The sequence below is a fragment of the Populus alba genome, chromosome 6 (assembly GCF_005239225.2).
Source record: "Populus alba chromosome 6, ASM523922v2, whole genome shotgun sequence".
NCBI lineage: Eukaryota > Viridiplantae > Streptophyta > Magnoliopsida > Malpighiales > Salicaceae > Populus > Populus alba.
Window position 1 is genome coordinate 18,499,612 of NC_133289.1, and position 18,936 is coordinate 18,518,547.

Below are 18,936 nucleotides of genomic sequence, written 5' to 3' on the forward strand. Positions count from 1 at the left end.
GTTTGGACAACATGCCATATAATTTGTATACTTTAATCAAAAGTTCAAAGGCACTATAAAAAAGCCATTATATATTGAAAGTATAAGGTTAAAAATGTTGATATGAAAAAATTTATAGTCATCAAATTTACTGACTTCAAGATGATTGGTTCAAGGACTATGACAAAACAAATTTTAAGAGATTTAACTCATTTTACACAATTTTTATGCTGAAGTGATGGTTTTGAGTGAATTTTTTCAAATAACTGCTATTATTAAGAAATTATCATCATATTTGAAATATTTCAATAAATACCTTAAAAGCATAAGTGAAAGGAAATGAAAGTTGAAGACATCATTCTAAGATTAATAATAATAAAAAAAATAAGTTGTCTGAAAGAAGAGCCAACTCTTTCATAATGGTTTCTAGAATAAATACTATTGAACAAGTAAAGAAGACCAAAATAATAAGCTTGAAGTAAAGGGAAAATACTTGCCATGAAATTCAATGGCAAATGCTTTATTTATAATAAGATTGAACATTAAGCCAATAATTACAAAAATAAAGCTCAAGAAAATAACCTTGAGAAAAAAAGAATTGTTGAAGACAATGTCACCAGGGTTAATAATCTTATAAATAAAGTGTTGAATATGAGACTATAGGCTATTGTATTAAAGGTCGATCTTGTGAGTAATATTGAATATTGAAGGATTAACACTGGTTTTATAAGATATAATTTTGTTAAAAGAATGGTGTTCTCTACTTTTTAAGAAGTAGATGTTAAACAACTTGTCATAACTCAATTTTGGAGTTCTTAAAATTCTTTTATATTTTGCATAAAAATAAAAAAATTATAAATTCAAAATACAAAAGTATTTTTGGAACATAAATAGGGAGCTTTTCAGCTGCAACAAGTCAAATTTCTAGGAGCATAATCAGATTTGAATATTATTGACAAGATAGGATGAAGAACAACTTAATTCAAGAATAATTTAAAAGTTAATTAAACTGAAATTAAAAGAATTAATTAAGTTCAAGTTAATTAAACTTTTAATGAGTTTATTTAACTTATTTAAGAACTTAATTGAAAAAATAAATTATGTTTGAAAGATAATTTGACCAAAATTAGAAGAATTTATTAAATTTAAGGGTTTAATTAAGCTTTTAATAAGTTTAATTTATTTAATTAAAAATTTAATTGAAACAAAATTAAGTTTGAAGTAAAATTACGTTTGAAGGTTGATTTCTTAGGCAAAAGATATTTGTGTGATATTTTTTTTTTCAAATATTCGTAGTCAATTTGATTATTGTAACAAGAGCTGTAAAATTATAGTATAATTCCCTTTTTTTTTTTTATTTACTTTACTTTATGACATGTTAATTATAATTTTATTAAAAAATTAAAATTTTAACCGACCTCTTTTTTGGACACAATCCGAAACACCAGCTAGCTCATTCTGACACTCTAATGCACTTCCTCATCACTCGTGGATTGACAAATGTAAAGGTAATTAGTTTTCCGAAGTTGCTTTTGAGTTCTAACATTCACAACCACCAGTCTCATGGCAACGCCATTCAAAAGCCCTTTCTCTGTTCATACGTTTCAGCCTGGGGAAAGCACAGGTACGTACCACAAGAAATTAATAATAATAATAACAATAAATGATCAAACAAGACAGGTGCTTCAAAATAAACATTCCCACGTAACATTTCTATCTCTATTCCCTACGCGTGGGAAAGCCCATCTCTCTTTTAATTTCACTTCAAAGGAATAAGAATCGAACTCCAGATACAGATCCAGAACGGCAAAACCCACCTCTTCCTCTCTCTGTGGATTTTCTACATCTTTGGTGATAATGGCTTTGAGGATTGTGTACGGGTTGGTGTTCCTTTCTTTCTCATGTGCCTGCTTCAAGCTTCTCCATCTCTTTCTACACCCTGTATTCTACTTCACTGCCTGATGGGTTCTTGGGATTTTTGAGAAAGAAGCTCAAATGGGTTAGCCAGATTTTACACTTTTTCTTCTTTTCCGTTGCTTAATTTGTATACTTTTCTTCATATAATGACATAATGGGTTGAATTTCTCAAGTACTAATGTGTACTTCTATGACTACTGTGATGCAAGTTGAACTAGCTATAGGTCTGGTAGTCTTCCCAGTCCTTTCGCATCTCAGAGTTTGAGTGCTTGTGTCTTGTGTTACCTGTCATGACATTTCAAGCACATCTACATGTCTTTTGTTTGTTTGGTTTTGCTATGATGTTGTTGATATAATACCAGTTTAATGAGAATTTGCTGATATGTTTATGTTATTCAGTTTATTTTTATTTTTTTGGATAATAAGCACTACTTATGATCTCATGCTCAGTGTTCTGTTGCTAAGTGCATTTGAAGCTTTCAATTTCAGTCCAGTAAAGGATGTTTCTGCAAAATCAGCGTTCTGGCTTACATTGCAATTGTCAGTAGCAGTTTTGCAATCTAAACCCATTATTGTAATGGAAAGTGTGTTTGGTATCTAATTTGGATTGGGTAAGAAAACAAAGGTTTCAACTCGAAATGATGATTAAAGCTGTAAAATCGAGGAAAAAAAGTTGCTGGGCATGTTTGTGATCCGGAAAATTCCACGCTTGAATACGGCGTCAAAGTTGATAGTAAGTTGACAGCTTGAGCAGTCCATTGCTGGTTGTTCCAACCACCAAATCAGAGATTAATTTGACAAATCATAGGGAAATGCTGTCGGGCCTTGGAACAGCCCAATCATGGCATTTTGCTGTCCAAATGAGCAAAACCATCTTCTTCTACTTCTTTTTTGTTTTCATCTGTGATTTGCAAAAGCTATTGGCCTCTCATCAAGTTACTAGCTGGTTATTCTTGAAATAAAAGAGATGAAGATTGTGCAGACTGGAGGGATATGTTTCCATGTTCTTAAAAGAGATGAAGATTGTTGATCAGTTGGTAATATTTGCTAATGGATTGGTCATAACAAAAATGGTTGTCAAATATTTGTTTTGGAGTGGATATTTTGTTAGTGTTTTTGTCGGCAAGTAAATTCATCGGTTGAATTACCGATGGATTTGAAATCCCCAAAAAAAAAAAATTATCTGATGTACCAAAAAAAAAAATTGAATAACTTGCGTCTGTGGGCTCGACCCGTAGTACCCAGCAATAACTAATGATATTAATATTAATTACTTCGTGAGACTTAGTTTGAAGAAAGAGATAGATATAAAAAGAAAATATAAAATTCATGATCCACTAAAAATGATAAGAATATCATTAATTAATTTTTTTTCTAGTTGTATCTCTTTATTTTTTTTTTTAAATAGACTCCAAGAAGTAACTAATTAATTACTCAATAAGCACCATAAAATTATTTATAAACTATCTAAAAGTTCATTAATCAAAATTAAGTCTAACATATGCATCAATGATTTGGGTAAAAGAAGGATCATTCACCTAACCCGTGTTTTGAGTAATTTCCTTTTTTTCAGTTTTATAAATTTTATAATGTTATTTTTTAGTTAATAAATATGAAAAAGAAGAAGAAGATAGATACGCAATACCACACTTTTCGAGATGAAATATTATACCAGCATCACAGGATTTTTTTTTTTTTTTTTTTTATCTAAAAAGCCTCTCATCACATTTATATTGGCAACAAAGCTTAAAGTCATAAAAAAATATTTTATATTAATAAAATCAACTTAATCTTTGAAAAACATTGTAAAAATCCACTTAAAATTATTGTACAATGTGGAAATTCTTAATTGGACGATGGTGGTTAACCATAAGGTCCATAACCCAACCTTAATAGTAATTGTGTGTGGTATTATGATGTATGATGTTTTTAAAAAAATATTTTTAATTAAAAATATATTAAACGGATATTTTTTTTATAATTTGTTTTTATATTTTTTTATATCATAATATAAAAATATCTAAAAACATCAATTTAAATAAAAAATAATTTTTTAAAAAAATTACCAGAATTCCAAATGGAATATAAAAATAAAAGCTGTTTAAAAACTTGTGACAATTTTATTTTTATAAAAAAAGACTAACTATTATAAAAAATTATTCAGTATATACAGAAGTATTCATAAATAATTTTTATAAATCAATATTATACAAACAAATTTTTCATAGATATATACATATAGTAATTATTTTATTTCACACAAGCTAATTATTTATATAAACTTTCCTATTCATATAATGACACGGTGATATATATTATTTTTAATAATAAATGAGTAAAATACAAGTCGGCTATGTTGAATAATTTGAACACACGATGAACCAATTCAATGATCGTTGTATGCCTGCCACATATCCTTCTTTATGCAGGTAGTTGAATCGGCCGCTTCTAGAAGCTCAAGTAGTTAGTTACATGGAGCGGCTGGCTACCAAACTCCAGGTTTATCATTTGACTTCTTTGCCCTTCAGAAAATGAATATTCACCCCAGCAACCAATTCACAGTGAGAAGATTCAAATTACGCATGAGTGTTTGAAGGCAACGCGTCATCGAGTTCTTATAATTCAAGATTTGTCTCCTTTATATATTTTGCAAAATACGTATGTTAACGAGTATCTTTAAAATATTATCTAAATTTATTTATTATTTACTGTTTGATTGTGATAAAAAAATAATATTGATTACTGATATTAAGAAAATGTTATTTTATCTGTGAATATTTTTAAGTGCTGTCGATAAATTCTATAATTAAAAAGAAAAATAAATATTAATTTGAAGTATTAAATGGTTTTTAAAAGGTATTTTAAAAACACCCGTTAAGGCTATTCGTTGTCATTTCCTCGTTTGGATCGTCTACTTCCAAACTCGTCCTTCTCTTTTCACTAATAACACCTAAGCCATTCTTCCATTTCCAATTTCCAGTTCTTGTCTGCCGATGTTTATCGTATCTCCCCCTCTTCTTCTCAAACCTTTGGCTTTTTCCATGGTTTCGCCTACTGAACTCATCAAATTAACTAGGTGCCTTCTTATAGCGTTTGAGACCGAAAAGTCATCGCCCAATTGAGAGAGAGACCTAACTTAGAGCATGGCAGGATATATGGGGATTGGTTTCATGGCTGCCTTTGCTGTTTCCGGAAGTGTAGTTCTCATTGCACGTCAGCTCCACAAACGTCTCCTCTCTGATTTCATGAAGCAGATGGAATTTGAATTAACGGGTACGTATGTGATCCTTTCTTCTTTTTCTTAATAAAAAAGAGAAACAAAAAACCAAAGTAATGTTCAAACCTGTATTGAATTTAACGTTGTTTACAATTGACAGGATCAAGGAGATCATGTCAAGACAGGAAGAGGGTGCGATTTGCAGATGATGTAATGGAGCCATCATCTAATAACAAAGAATATCGTAGGAGACGCATAAAGATAACCAAAGGTAACAACCAGGTCTCGAAAATGGAGGATTGTGTTCTAGACCAGAGTCGTTATGCTGGTGCAAAAGTGTCAGAAATCATTCAAGTGTAAACCTGTTTTTGATCTTCAAAAACTGCTTGGGTTGTCCTGGAAGGTGTTTTTTCTCTCACTTGTAAATCCTGCAGTTCTCTATTCTTTAATGTTTTGTTACTGGGGGAAGGGGGATAAGTTTTCAAGGTGTACATTTTCAGATATTTTGCAGATATAATCAAATCTCCTGTAATATTGCTAATAACTTCCCCTTTTTGCTAAGTAACAGACATTGCATAGAAAGAAAGAAAAGTAAAGGACATTCAAAGCCCAAACCTCAATGCAAGACTCTTTATCTCCCTGCAATTATAGAACATTAACAAGTTTAATTTTTTTTTTAAAAAAATTCTAACTGTCAAGTTGGTATATGATTATTTATAAAATAATCATAAATATTACCATAAAAAATTCTAATGTTCTCATAAGATCATGGCATAATTAGATCATTGTTTAAATATTATTTTAATAAATCTATTAATTTTTTTTAATTATAAACATAATAAGAAAGTAGGCAACCCTGAGCTTACAAGGAGAGATCCAAGTCGTAGGCCTAAACTAATAAGCCTAGCAGTGTTTGGAGGGCTTACTCGCATGCTTGAATTTTTTTTTTTTTTTTTTTTAACAAAAAAGGCAAAGGACATATTGTCCATTCTATTTTATTAAGATCTTGTAAGCTCATTTCCCAACTTGTCTTCACCGTTAAACATCTTAAAAAAACGTCATCGAGACTTTATAAATCCTGTTTTTAATATATAAAAAAAACTATCAAATCAATGTAGAAACTAAAAATTAAACCAAATCATCAAAACCTTTCCAAGTCTTGATTTTTTTTTTTGACAAGATGAACGTTTATGGGATTTTTTTTTAAAATATAAATTCATTAATATCAAAATCAGTTTTTTTCATGATCAAAATGTATATGATCTGTTTCTCTTTTTATTTTTATATTTTCTAGCGGCCGTCTCTTATATTTCAACACTTAAAGACTAAAACATGAAAAAAAAAATGACTTCCTATATATATATATATAAAATCTCATTATTGAAAAATATTTGATATATATTGCGTAAAAACTTGGCCATATTTCAATTTTGCAATATTTAAATAAAGGAATTTACATTACAATTTGTACTTTTTAATTTTTTTAAACTAGTTTAATTAACTTTAATACTTATTTTGATACTAATATTAACAAATCAATAGAGTAAAATATTTGAAAAAAAATATTTTTAAGTTATCCTATCCTAAATCTTAAAAAGTATCCACAACATAAAATATTAGTCCCATCACATATCTGCATACGTGCTTCCTAGCTGATGGATGTTGAACTTTCAATGTTCCGTTCACAGGGACCGACATTCTGACTTGAGAATTCGTGATTCCGGCAGCATCATCTACCCGTTGCTCAGGCGACAAGCCTTTTAATTTGCCGTCAATACCAGGCCCTAGCTATAAAACACTGGACTCTGGTTAATAGTGCCCTTGTCCCAAAAGGACGGCCCATTTCAAAGCCCTCAAAAAGAATTTCCCACAACAGAAGTTGGGTTCTTTCTACAAAGCTACCGCTTTAAAATGCCCCTTTAAATATTGTTAATATTCATTATATTAAAGACTTTTTGAAGAGGATAATATTTACCATACTACCATCATGAAGGAGAACTAGGTATAGCCAATGATTGAAGAGTATGATGGTGATGAGAAGGGCGTCTTTACGAGGGAAGGCCATTCCATTTAATATTTGTAGAGCCAATGAGGAGAGGTCTTTGTCTAGAGATCATAATGGCCATAAACTTGCTCCCGTTAAGGGCATTTATGTTTATGACTAATTAACATTATTTGAGAAAATGAGTCTCTTATGCTGTGCTTCTCTTAGTGACTATTTTAATATTGATGGATTTTTAGCCATTCTTCTTCTCTCCCCTATCCCCATTTGAAGCCTTGGATAGCTACTTGTTTATTATGGTGGTAAGAGTGATTTTTTAGGGTTAAGTTATTTGTGACACTTTTTTCTCTCATCATCATCCCTGTTTGATTCCTCCTTGAAAGATAATTGCATATGAATGTTAAATGGAGGTGCATAGAGAGGGTACTTTGAATATGAACGAACCATAAAAAATATAAGCGGAGCATCTAGTGTTGTTGCAGGGGAGAGACCCTTAACTGCTTTTATATGGCTAAAAGTGTTTTTGTAAATTTTCTCCCTTATAGTTGTAATTAAAAAAGGTCATGGGATGTGCACTAGTACTTGGTCTGGAATGACACTTGGTGTTTCTAAGTTGTCAACTATAAAATAAATCTCTAAAAATAAAAGAAAATTAGTATTTTTAGCTCAAATTTCTCTTTTTTTAGCTCAAAAATAGTCAAATAAAAAGGACTTAAAAAATAAATAAAATCAACTCATATTAACTTGTCAAATCCACAAACTTAATCATGAGATCGAGATAACCTCATAAAAAAAATTTTTATAAAGCTTATTTTTTAACCAACTCAATGTGAAAAGATTAGATAAAAAAAATCAATTAGAAAAAGCATAAAAAAAAATGATCCGAGTCAGCTCGGATTAACTTATTAAATCTATGATCTTAGTAATAAGATCAAGATAAATTCATATAAAGTAAATAAAAAAATTATGAAGCCTCTCTTCCAACAAATATAATATTAAAGGTTGAAATCAAGACAAAAAATAAATAAATCCAAGAGACCAACATATAACTCAAAAGAAAGAAAATAAAAAAAAAATCACGAAGCATAATTTTCAAAACAATCTAATATTAAATGATGAATTATTTTTTCAAAAAATATTGGTTGTTGAAGGGTGAAATTAAAAAAAAAAAAACACAAATGACTAGAACAATTTAGCTACACCCTTAAGTATTTTGTTAGTGTGTGTTTGACATTATAATATAAAGTGTTTTACTTTTTAAAAATATTTTTTGTTTGAAAATATATCAAAATAATTTTTATTTCATTTTGATATATAGACACACACACAAATAACAACCTTTAAAAAGCATTAAAATGAACATAGCCAACTACAAAAACAAATGGTGACATATGTCAAACTATGCTAATCTATCATGGAACATGACTCACCTCACACAAGGAGCCCCCAAAGAAGCAAAGGCGTGCAATAAACTTTGTTATCTAAAAAACGTCACTCTGTTTTGAAAGACATTTTTCTATGGTACATATTTTGATGTAAGGATATGGGCGGCTCTTGTCTGTACGCGCTCTCATCGATCACCCAATCAGAGGAGGAGGAGATCCAATCAACAGCAAAACGTAAACTTGGAAGAGAACAGGTGTGATTAAATCATTTGCCAATAATTTACAAGTACAAAACCGACTTAAACCAGTCATTGTCTGAATCTCAAGAGCAGCCGCATGCAGGTCACATCAAATGCCCATCACTACGCATGTCATTCCAATTTAAGTATCACAAGTAAAACAAAACATTAATTTTTAAACATTTGAACAAGAAAAACCACTTCCATAATTTTAAATTAAGTTAGGTATCTGCCGGAATGTAAGTAAATTAATTTAGTTTCTGCAATTATGTAGACATTGATTACGACCGTCGCGGATCCAATGATTTTATAGCCCACGCAATCATGAGGGGGGCTGTGTAGAAGAGTCCCTTCCGCCAGTAATAAGGGCACTCGCTTTTAATCGCAAGAAATATAATATCACTAGCTACATGACGGGCTGGAAAAATTGACATATGTATGAAAATATATAATAAAGCATTTGAGTCTTAGTATTGTTCTTTATTTAAAAGGTAAATAAGTTTAATGATTAGTTTTAATATTGTTTGATATTATTATAATATGGTGCCGGTGATGATAATTTCACCTAGCATTATTAAGAGAATAGCATCACACTTTCTAATTAGATCATATTTTTTACTTCAACTAGTTTGAAGAAAATTTGATTCAATTCCCTAACATGATGTTTTCACCTTTTTTTATTATTATTATTATTCTTATTAGTATAATATGCATACACATACTTTTTGTGGTCCATAAATTTTACTTAAATTAAATTCACTTTATACATAAAGAAATAACTTTTTTATGGAACTATTCAACAGTAACTCCATCAAGGAAAGGCAATCGAATGCTACTAAAACCATTCAAGGAAAGGATAGTATTTACTAAGTGCAAGCTTGTCTTTAAAGATACATACAAAGGTTAAGCAATAGTTATCTTTTGTATAGTTATATTTTAAGAATTGTAACAAATTTCTCTCTACTACTGAAATCCAGCAACCTCTTTTTTTTTTCTTTTGATCAAGGACTAAAAATAACAAAAATAAACTTTTGTACCAAAATTGAATTGAAAAAATATTTAGGTACTAAAATTGTATAATTTATTTAGTTTTTAAAGTTTAAGGACCAAAGTGCATGTTTTGTGAAACTTATGACACGCCATTCATGTTTAGCGCCATTTTCATTTCGAACCCCCCTTTTGAATCTCACCCTTTCATAAGAAATCAAAATCAATTAGTCTTTAATTAGGACTAAATCTATGAGGGGTTTTTGAGGACCAAATTTAAAAATATATTTTGTACAACCTATCAATATTAATGCATGAGATAATGAATATTGGAGCCTTACAAGGTGAAAACCCCATGTCTTTTAAAGTCATACTTAATAATTGTTTTCACCCGAATTTGATGTGGTAGCCTGTGAGCTCATACATTGTCTATACCTAGACCTAAACCTTACTACCCACATCTGAGTGTTTTGGGATTTTATGGTAAGTGATGGATTTACTAGATGTTTAGTGGTCCGGTATCTCGGGTCCTAAAAACATGACGAAACTCATCCAGATGAATTTTTAGTCCAGTATCTTAATTATTTAAATGTATCCATGTGTTAACAATTTGTTTAATAACACTTTGTTTGTAAACTAAATTTAATTAGAGTCAATAAATAACTGCTATGTAATTCTTTGTTTCGATGTATACAACCGTTGTATATTAGTATAATGTTTCCCCCTTCTTTGCATATCCCTCTCCCTTCCCTTTACTCTTTGTAAATCTAATATTATAGGCTTTATGGGGTGCATGCATGATGTGGGCAAGTGCCAAGTGGTGGATTTCCCCCCCTTTCATTCCCCCATTTCCCCCCCGTTGTGTTTCTTATCTTTTGCTGGCTTGTGTGGTTGAGGGTTTGGACAATTTGTTCATACAAGTTTCAGCCAACAAACATGATATCTTTTCTTTATTGTGCATAGCAAAAGTTTTGGATTTAAAGGCTTTTGTTTTAATTGTGGGTGGTCGAGGCATAGAGCATCAAAATACCCAAACTAGGAAGATTTTTAGTTGCCTTCTTCGACGTAGGGATTAGGGATTTTTTTGGGACTATGAATAAGTTGGAATAATTTCGGTTTGGAAGGGGAAAAAACGAACCGAACCGAGTTGAAATTAATCGGTTTGAACTGGTTTTTGGTTCGATTCAGTTCAAAAAATTTTAAAAAATTCGATTCGATTCTTTATTTTGATTCAAAACCGGACCAAACCGGAAATGCTCAGCCCTAGTGGCAACAATTTAGCCGAATCAAATGACTCTTTGCCTGAACTTTTATTTTCAAAAAACTTTAAGGCGAATGACATATCTCCCGTCCCAATTGTGAAAAAAAAAATTAATGGCCCAGTCATGTGAGTTCTAATAAAATGGGCTAGACGGGCTGCCCTGATTTGCTAGGCCCAACAATGCTCGTCCTTAATTTTTTTTTTCTAATTTTTTTTTAAAATTAGTGTTGTTGTCTCTAGTATTTGCTACCCATAAAAAAAGAGAACCAACAAGAGAGAGGGAAAGCTAAGGTCTATCACGATAAAAAAAAAAAAATGATTTTTTAGTAGGGAAAAAGATTAAGTGGGTTAAGATTCAAGCGATGTGGAAAAAAAAGGAAAAAAATTATGTAACTTGAAATACAAAACAAAATTATCACACATGCACATGTTTTATTTTTTTACCATATGCACGAATCCTATTACCGTGTTAGAGTAAAAATTATTCTATCAATTGTGGTAAAGTGAGAAATACCTTGGGTTATTTTGCTAATATGAAAAAAAAAAAAAAAAATCTTATTTGGGTAAAGGTGACACTAGGTGAAACAATTGGGATCTAAATCAAATCACGTCATGTCAGTATCGTACCTTTATTTTATATATTTGTTAACTTATTAAATTTAAATCACTAATAGACGCGTGTATATCTGGTTCTAGCTAACGATAAGATCTGCACGTCAGATATGGTCCCACGTGTCTATCGAAGAACAATTTAGATTTCTTGTTTAGTTGTCTTGTCCACCCCAACACGCCTTCCACGCGTTAGTCTGGTAATTTTATGTAGAGGGAATAAAGGATAGTACTAGGCTACAGGAGAGCTCACCAATGGTTCAAAGATTAGTCATGTCATGCCACCTAAGTATGAAATATGGATCCAAGCCTTCTTCTCCTTCTTCTTCTTCTTCTTTTTTACTACTACTATTATTTTCTTATTTTTTTTATTTAATAGCATGTTTTACCGATTCTGTATTCTGTTTTTACACTGAAAAGTGGAATGCAGGTTTTTTTTTTTTAAACCAAGAAAAGGCTAGTCTCTTGTATCATGGTCCTTGCTTTGAAAGTGTTGTTTGCCGTCATTTGCTAACCGAGGGAATTTTTGAGATGTCAGATCAACAGCGAGTAGTAGTTTCTTGGCTCACCCTACACTTGAAATCAGATAAAAAAAAATTGAACATAAAAAAATGTTTAAATTGCAAAGAATTATTTCGCAGAATTATTAAACCCTGATTTCATGAACAAATTTTGAATTTTTGAAATTTGACTCCTTATCTAAACCCATGTTTAAAATTAACCTACATTAAAATTATCTCAAAATAACTCAACTTAAACTATCTAAATATAACTTGGATGTCCGATAAATTCATGGTTTGACTTTTTTTTAAGATAATATTTTTTAAAAAAAAAATATTAAGAAAATGATATATTAAATTGATACAATGACATATTCAATTTATTTTTCATGGAGTTAATTATTCCAGTGTCACAGATAGGTTATGGACTTGACGAATTAACTTGGATCGACTCGAGTTGGGTCTTTTTTATTTTTTTTTTTAAAAAAAAATCCAATATTTTCAACATTTGATTTGCTAAGAAACAAGCTTCAATTTTCTTTTTCATTTTGCTTTTTATGATGTTATCTCATTTCTATTTAATTTTTTTTTGTTATTAAATAAGATCATAGTGCTCTTTTAAAAATATTAGGAGGATATCTTTTCATGATATTGATAACTTATTTTTTATAGTTAATTATTGTAAAACAAATGTTGGACTTATCTATTATTATTGTCTATTTTATTATCATATTATTAAATTAACCAAACATATTTGATACAATCAAATTAATGATCTGACTCTCGAATCTTTTTTGATTTTTTAAAAATACTATCATTATCTAAGTTATTTTTTTTTTTGACATTAGAAAAATCTAACCTACAACCTTGCACACTACACCATTCCAGATATATTGGTCCATGTTCTTGAGTACGTGTACACGACTATCTGCAGCGGTCTTACAATGTATTAGTATTACATCAACTTTGTGAGATTGGAGGATTAAAATTACATGATTTTATGGCACTGAGAGAACGAGAAATGTTAGATAGGATGAAAAATTGATGCCTCATGAGCGATCTGTGTTGTTGAACTCGGAAATTTCTCAATAAAAACCAAACACTCTTCTTCCTCCTATAACATCCATGAAAAGATCCATTTGGATAAATTATTTATTATCAGATTACTGGGTTCAAATATCTGAAAAAATAAAGTTTTTACAATTCTTCTAGTTCTGGGGTCGATAACTTGTGTTTAATTAGATAAATTAATAATGAATTTAATCTTAAAAATTAAATCGAGACATCATTGATTTTAAAACGAAAAAGAAAATTTGGTTTTATTTATTTATGAATAGTAGCACGCAATATCCAATAAATCCTGCAAGGGAAAGAGACGGCCTGGCTAGCAAATATTTGAAGAGATGGTTTTCGTAGGCACACGGATAAATAACGAGTATATGAAAACAAAAGAGGGGTCAAATTCTTGCGCGCACGTTTTGTAAAACTTAACCAGTAAACGTGCAAGTGTCGACGACAATGACATTCTGTCTGGAAAGATGGATCTTAATGTCGTTAGATTGTTACCATGTCTTATGAAAAAAAGACTTCCTTCATATATATATACATATACGATAAATTGGGTAATTACTAATTAGCATCTAAAATATAAATTAATATTGAAATAACACAAGATAAATTCTTTTTTGGTAAAATAGTATAATTTGAGAATGCCACAGCTCAGAAACATTATATTTCAACTATAGTTTGGATTGTTATATCCAACAATCTTGATATCTAGGGTCTGTCCAAATAAAGATATTCCCGCAACTATAATTGTTATTAAATAAAAATATTTTGTTAATTTTATTGTGCATGAAACATTTAAATTTAAATAGTTATTTATATATTTTTTATTCATACATATAGAAGTAGCAAACATCTTGTGATCTATTTGGATCCCCATTCATACATGCAAGATATAGATATTTGTATAATAAGGCCAATACAACAAATCTCTAGCTATATGGAGGGATGACATTAAAATTTTCCAAGAGTGTTAGATAAAGTAAATAAACATATTTATCTATGAGGTCAGTAAATAATAAACTATCAAACATATAAAGTATATATGCTCTGGTATACCTACAAATAAATTAAAATCATCATAATAATTAATACTATCATAACAAATAATCATAAGTTGAGGTCTGTGTATTTTGGTAGTATTTGATCTATTTAAATTTTAATTCATCTCACGTTTTAGAAGTGACTCATGTAGTTTTTGCATTTTATAAACGAAATATTTAGTGGATGATAACACGTAGTTGCAATTGCTATCTGAATTAACATCTCAATTATATAGCATAAAAGCACCTGGGGAAAATTATTTTGACTAGGTGATATGGGATGGGATACAGGGACAGCACATATAGCTAAAATAGCCTTTAGAAAGGGTGTCAACAATATGGATAGAAGAGGATACGTTTTAGGAGCAACTAGATGATTTCCCTGAGTTACGTTGTTGGACGGATTTTTCAAAAAAAAAAAATTGTTAAAAAATCTTTAGGCATTGTAAACATTTTAAAAATTTATTTGGTGTGACCTGGTTAATTTGATAAGTTTATAGAAAACCTGAACAATAAAAAAAAAATAATTTAATTAAAAAAACTTTAAAACAATATCTTTTTTTAAAAATATTGAGACGACAACATATTGGATCAACACGAGTTACACCATGTTAATATGTAAAATCCACGATTCGGATCATGAGATTATGATAACCTTTTCAAAAACAAATAAAAAGATATATTGAAGCCCAATTATCGATCATCTCGATGTTTAAGAATGAAATTGAAATAATCAATTAAAAAAAAAATTAGTCAACTTGAGTTACTTATCAAACTTGAATCATGAGATCGGGATAACCTAATAGAAAAAAAATATCAAAACAAATTATGAAGCCCAATTTTCAATCAATCCAATGTTGAAAAATAAAAATGAAAGAAAAAAATCAATTAAAAAAGAAGAAAAAAAATTGAGTCAATCCAGATTAACTCATTAAACCTTTAACTCAAGTCATGAGACTAAGATAACCTCACAAAATGTAAACCAAAATAAATTATAAAGTTTAATAATCAATCAACTCAAACGTTGAACAATGAAATTGAAAAAAAAAATATCAATCACAAAAAAGGATAAAAAAACTCGAGTCAACCGGGTTAAATCACAAAACCTGTGACTCAAATCATAAGATTGATATAACCGCATAGAAAGTAAACTGAAATAAATTAGAAAGTTCAATCCCTAGTGAATTCAGTATTATAAGATGAAATGAAAAAAAAAAAACTAAATTTAAAACTAAAAACAATACTATTCCAATTAATAGTAATTTCTAGAGAGTAACAATGACTTCCTCTTCTCAATTAATTTTTATTAATACCATAGTTATAAAACCCCTCGGCCGATGAGTTGATTTGGTGATTCGATGATATAGAGTTTGACTTAGATAATGTTTTTGTTTTTGGAATTATTTTGAAAGTTGACATGATAATTATACTCATGTGACCTATTGGATCAACCCACTATTTAGTTAACTAGCCAATCTCTGGTAAAACCCAATTGGATCAACTACCAAGAGTTTTTTTTTAAAAAAAATATTTAAAATGAAATCACTTTAGTTTTTTTAAATTTTATTCAAAAAAAACATAATTTAAGTTTTTTTAATAAAAAATTAAAATGACATTGTTTTAAAATAGACTCAAACTTTATGATCTGCATGTTGAACCAGCATACCCATAATTTAGGCTTTCAAACAAGTTTGATAACTATGAGTAATATTGCTAATTGTGCCAAAAATTTATTTGTTTAAAAATTCTAACTATTGGATTTATAGATAAGATTCATTTATTCAATATATGATATTCACGTTCAATGCATAAGATTTTTCGAGAAAAAAAGGTAAGAATTGGTATCACTCTACTTTTATTTTTGATAGCTAATATTTTCTTGCATGTTTTCCAAAATTACAGAGAAGCACCTGATTTTCTATATGTTATTATTATCTATAATATAGTAATTGTAAATTTTTTTTATTAATCCTTGGGTGGTCCATATTAACGAGTCTCGTAAGCAGTGTCCTAACAAAAGTCCTATTCACAATAATTATATACACAAAAACACACCAACAAGTACTTCCAACGCTGATCACCGAGTCATCCTCCCTTTGAATTAATGCCACAACTCTCATATCCCACCAAAAAAACAAAAGGAAAAAAAAATCCTCCTTCGCTCACCCTGGACTGGGAATTTAATCTCTGTATCCTATATCTACACTAGTATAAAATAAAGCAAAATCCTCTGTCAAAAACACCCTGAAGCTAATTAAAAGACAGAAAAGTAAAGTACAGTCAGCGCAAAACTCGGCAGAAGCTGAGACCCTTTGTCCGTTTTATTGCTCTCTGTGAGGAATATTACTACCTCTTAGCTTCTAGTTTCTGCGTTGTCATCCAAATCCATGGAGTTATACCCAGGTTTCTAGCTCCTAATCTCTACAGAAGGGTCATCTCTTTAGAGATCCTTTGAGCAAGGTATCGTGTGTATTCTCTTCCCTTGCCTCCTTTTCATCTTCTCGATTGAATTGGACTCTCTATTCAAGATCAAAACAAGACCTGCATTTCTTTCCAGTTTCGTTTCTTGTTAAAATGATTATTAGCATTACCAACAAAACCAACGCCAACAATCAACCTTCTAAGCCATTCCCATCATCACAATCATTGATAAAGAGCCGGCCGCCTTTAGGACACGCCAACTCCTCAAGTTCCTCCTCCTGCAGCGGCCGTTTAGGTGAGTTAGCTGGAGGGACAACGGCAGAGTGTGCAGCAATATGTTGTTGCTGTCCATGTGGATTAGTTAACCTTTTGGTTCTCACTATGTACAAGGTTCCTGTTGGAATATGCCGCCGTGCTTTGAGAAGAAAACGAAGGAAAAAGCTGATCAAGAAGGGCCTTTTGCCGCCGCGAACGAGTAGTTGTAGCTCTGATTATGATGGTACGGAATTACAGATTCATCCAATGGCTTGTGTTGAGGATTCATTGAGAGAGTTCGACGAGGAGGCGGCCTTGAAGGAGGAGGAAGCTATGGTGAAGTTGGAGAAGGAGATGTGGGAGACTTTTTGTGGCACTGGGTTTTGGAGAAGTTCTTCTCAGAGAATTACCATTTAAGAGAAGCGTTAGTTCTCCAAAAGAGGCACCTAAGGCTAGAATCTAGAGGCTAATTGAATTCAATAAATATTCAGAGCATCAAAACTTGGTGTTTGCCTCTCTTTTTATTATTGTTGCTGTTTCTTTTCATCTATCTGGCAATTACTTTGTTTTTTTTTTTTTTTTCCCTTACTTTTACTTCTTGTCTCTCTTTGTTTTCTGCATTTTACTGATTTTTTTTTCTTGCGAAACTGTGTTTTCTGTGTTTTTATGATGGTGGGTGATCTTTGTTGTGCTTTACGATTATAAATTACAGACTAGAGAGTGTTGAAGGCTCTTGCTTGTACATGTTTAGAAACGTGCTTGCATGGTGTGTCTGATACCCTCCCAATTAATTTCTTATGTTAGATTGTGTTTAATTAAGGAGAAGTTTTTGTTTTTTGCTTGCTGGTGTTGGCATTTTTCTTTCTTTCTTTTTTGGCAAGTGCTACTTGATGTTATTGGAGATGATTAGAGAAGTTACAATAATTTCCAATGTATTTGTTATATTTTTTTAAGAATTTGATTTTTTTTAAAATTAATCTTTTTAATTATTTTGATATACTAATATCAAAAATAAATTTTAAAATTAAAAAATATTATTTTGATGCATTTTCAAACAAAAAATATTTTGAAAAAACAATCACTACCACAATATATAATCTTATATGATATTTGACTTTTGAGCTAAATAATCAATGTCATTCTATTAAGTTTAAAATTAGCCTCTAATCAGAGTTTGATGAATTATGTAAAAACTTTGATTTAGATTTGAATTTTCCATAGTTGTGTTTTAGAGTGACATTTGGGCTTGGTCGATCTATGTTCTCTTGCAAAAACAAGTTTTTTATCAAGATAAAAGACCCGTTGTTACTTAAATAAGTGAATTATAATAGGGAAGGAAATTATAACAATGAGAACAACAAAGTAGGAGAGCGTATATTCTTATGGTTGTATTTGTTGGATTTCACATAACATATGTATGAAGCAGAAACAATAAATTTAAAATTTTTAGGAGTCATGTGGATTTTGTTAGACAGATTTAGAGTTGTTTAGGGTCTTTATAAAGATTACTTAAAGATTATATATATTTTTTTTAGCTTTAAATAATTGCTTTAAAACTGAATTGTTGCAAGCCACAAGTCGTTAAAGTGTCCAACCTCTAACGGTAATTCATATAAACCACCAATAAAAATCTCTTAAACTCTTTTAAGAGAGAGAGATTTCTATGCCTTTGAATGCTAGCTCTTTTCTTTTGTGCTTTCCATGTGTTTTATATTGTATTGTGTATTGTATATGCATAAAATAACATAAAATTTTATTTATAAGAAAACCTGAAAACTTAATAAATGAAAAAAATATCAATTTGCCCCTGAATAATAATGTATATATTATTTCAGGAAGATTTGAGAAATTTATTCAATCAAGTCCTTACTTGATTCTTCTAAATCTAGAATTGTAATTTTCTGTATAAATAATATTCTAGTTTTTAATTTTTAAAACTTATTTATAATCAAATCATATTTGATTAATCATTTCATTATTGTCTCAATATTTAAATTCTTTTGAAAAACAATTTTTTTGCAACTAGAAAAAACATTAATAACTCTTTATTTTTTTA

At 30.0% G+C, this 18,936-nt stretch overlaps 2 protein-coding genes across 2 annotated transcripts; both read left to right on the forward strand.

Moving 5' to 3' along the window:
* Positions 1 to 4,746: 4,746 nt before the first annotated feature.
* LOC118043828 (uncharacterized) lies at positions 4,747 to 5,674 on the forward strand. The gene is made up of 2 exons (XM_035051916.2): positions 4,747 to 5,169; positions 5,274 to 5,674. The coding sequence occupies exons 1-2, from the start codon at positions 5,040 to 5,042 to the stop codon at positions 5,471 to 5,473; spliced, it is 330 nt and encodes a 109-aa protein (XP_034907807.1). The 5' UTR covers positions 4,747 to 5,039; the 3' UTR covers positions 5,474 to 5,674.
* Positions 5,675 to 16,254: 10,580 nt separating this feature from the next.
* Positions 16,255 to 17,462, forward strand: LOC118043827 (uncharacterized). The gene is given in 3 exon segments (XM_073409917.1): positions 16,255 to 16,664; positions 16,762 to 17,278; positions 17,280 to 17,462. Coding segments are annotated over 2 exon segments (564 nt in total). The 5' UTR covers positions 16,255 to 16,664; positions 16,762 to 16,778; the 3' UTR covers positions 17,344 to 17,462.
* The last annotated feature ends 1,474 nt before the right edge of the window (positions 17,463 to 18,936 follow it).

Excerpts from the sequence above, each read along its gene's own strand:
- LOC118043828 (XM_035051916.2), top strand. The coding sequence starts at position 5,040 with ATGGCAGGATATATGGGGATTGGTTTCATGGCTGCCTTTGCTGTTTCC. Across the intron at positions 5,170-5,273 it reads GATGGAATTTGAATTAACGG|GATCAAGGAGATCATGTCAA; the intron begins GTACGTATGTGA and ends TACAATTGACAG.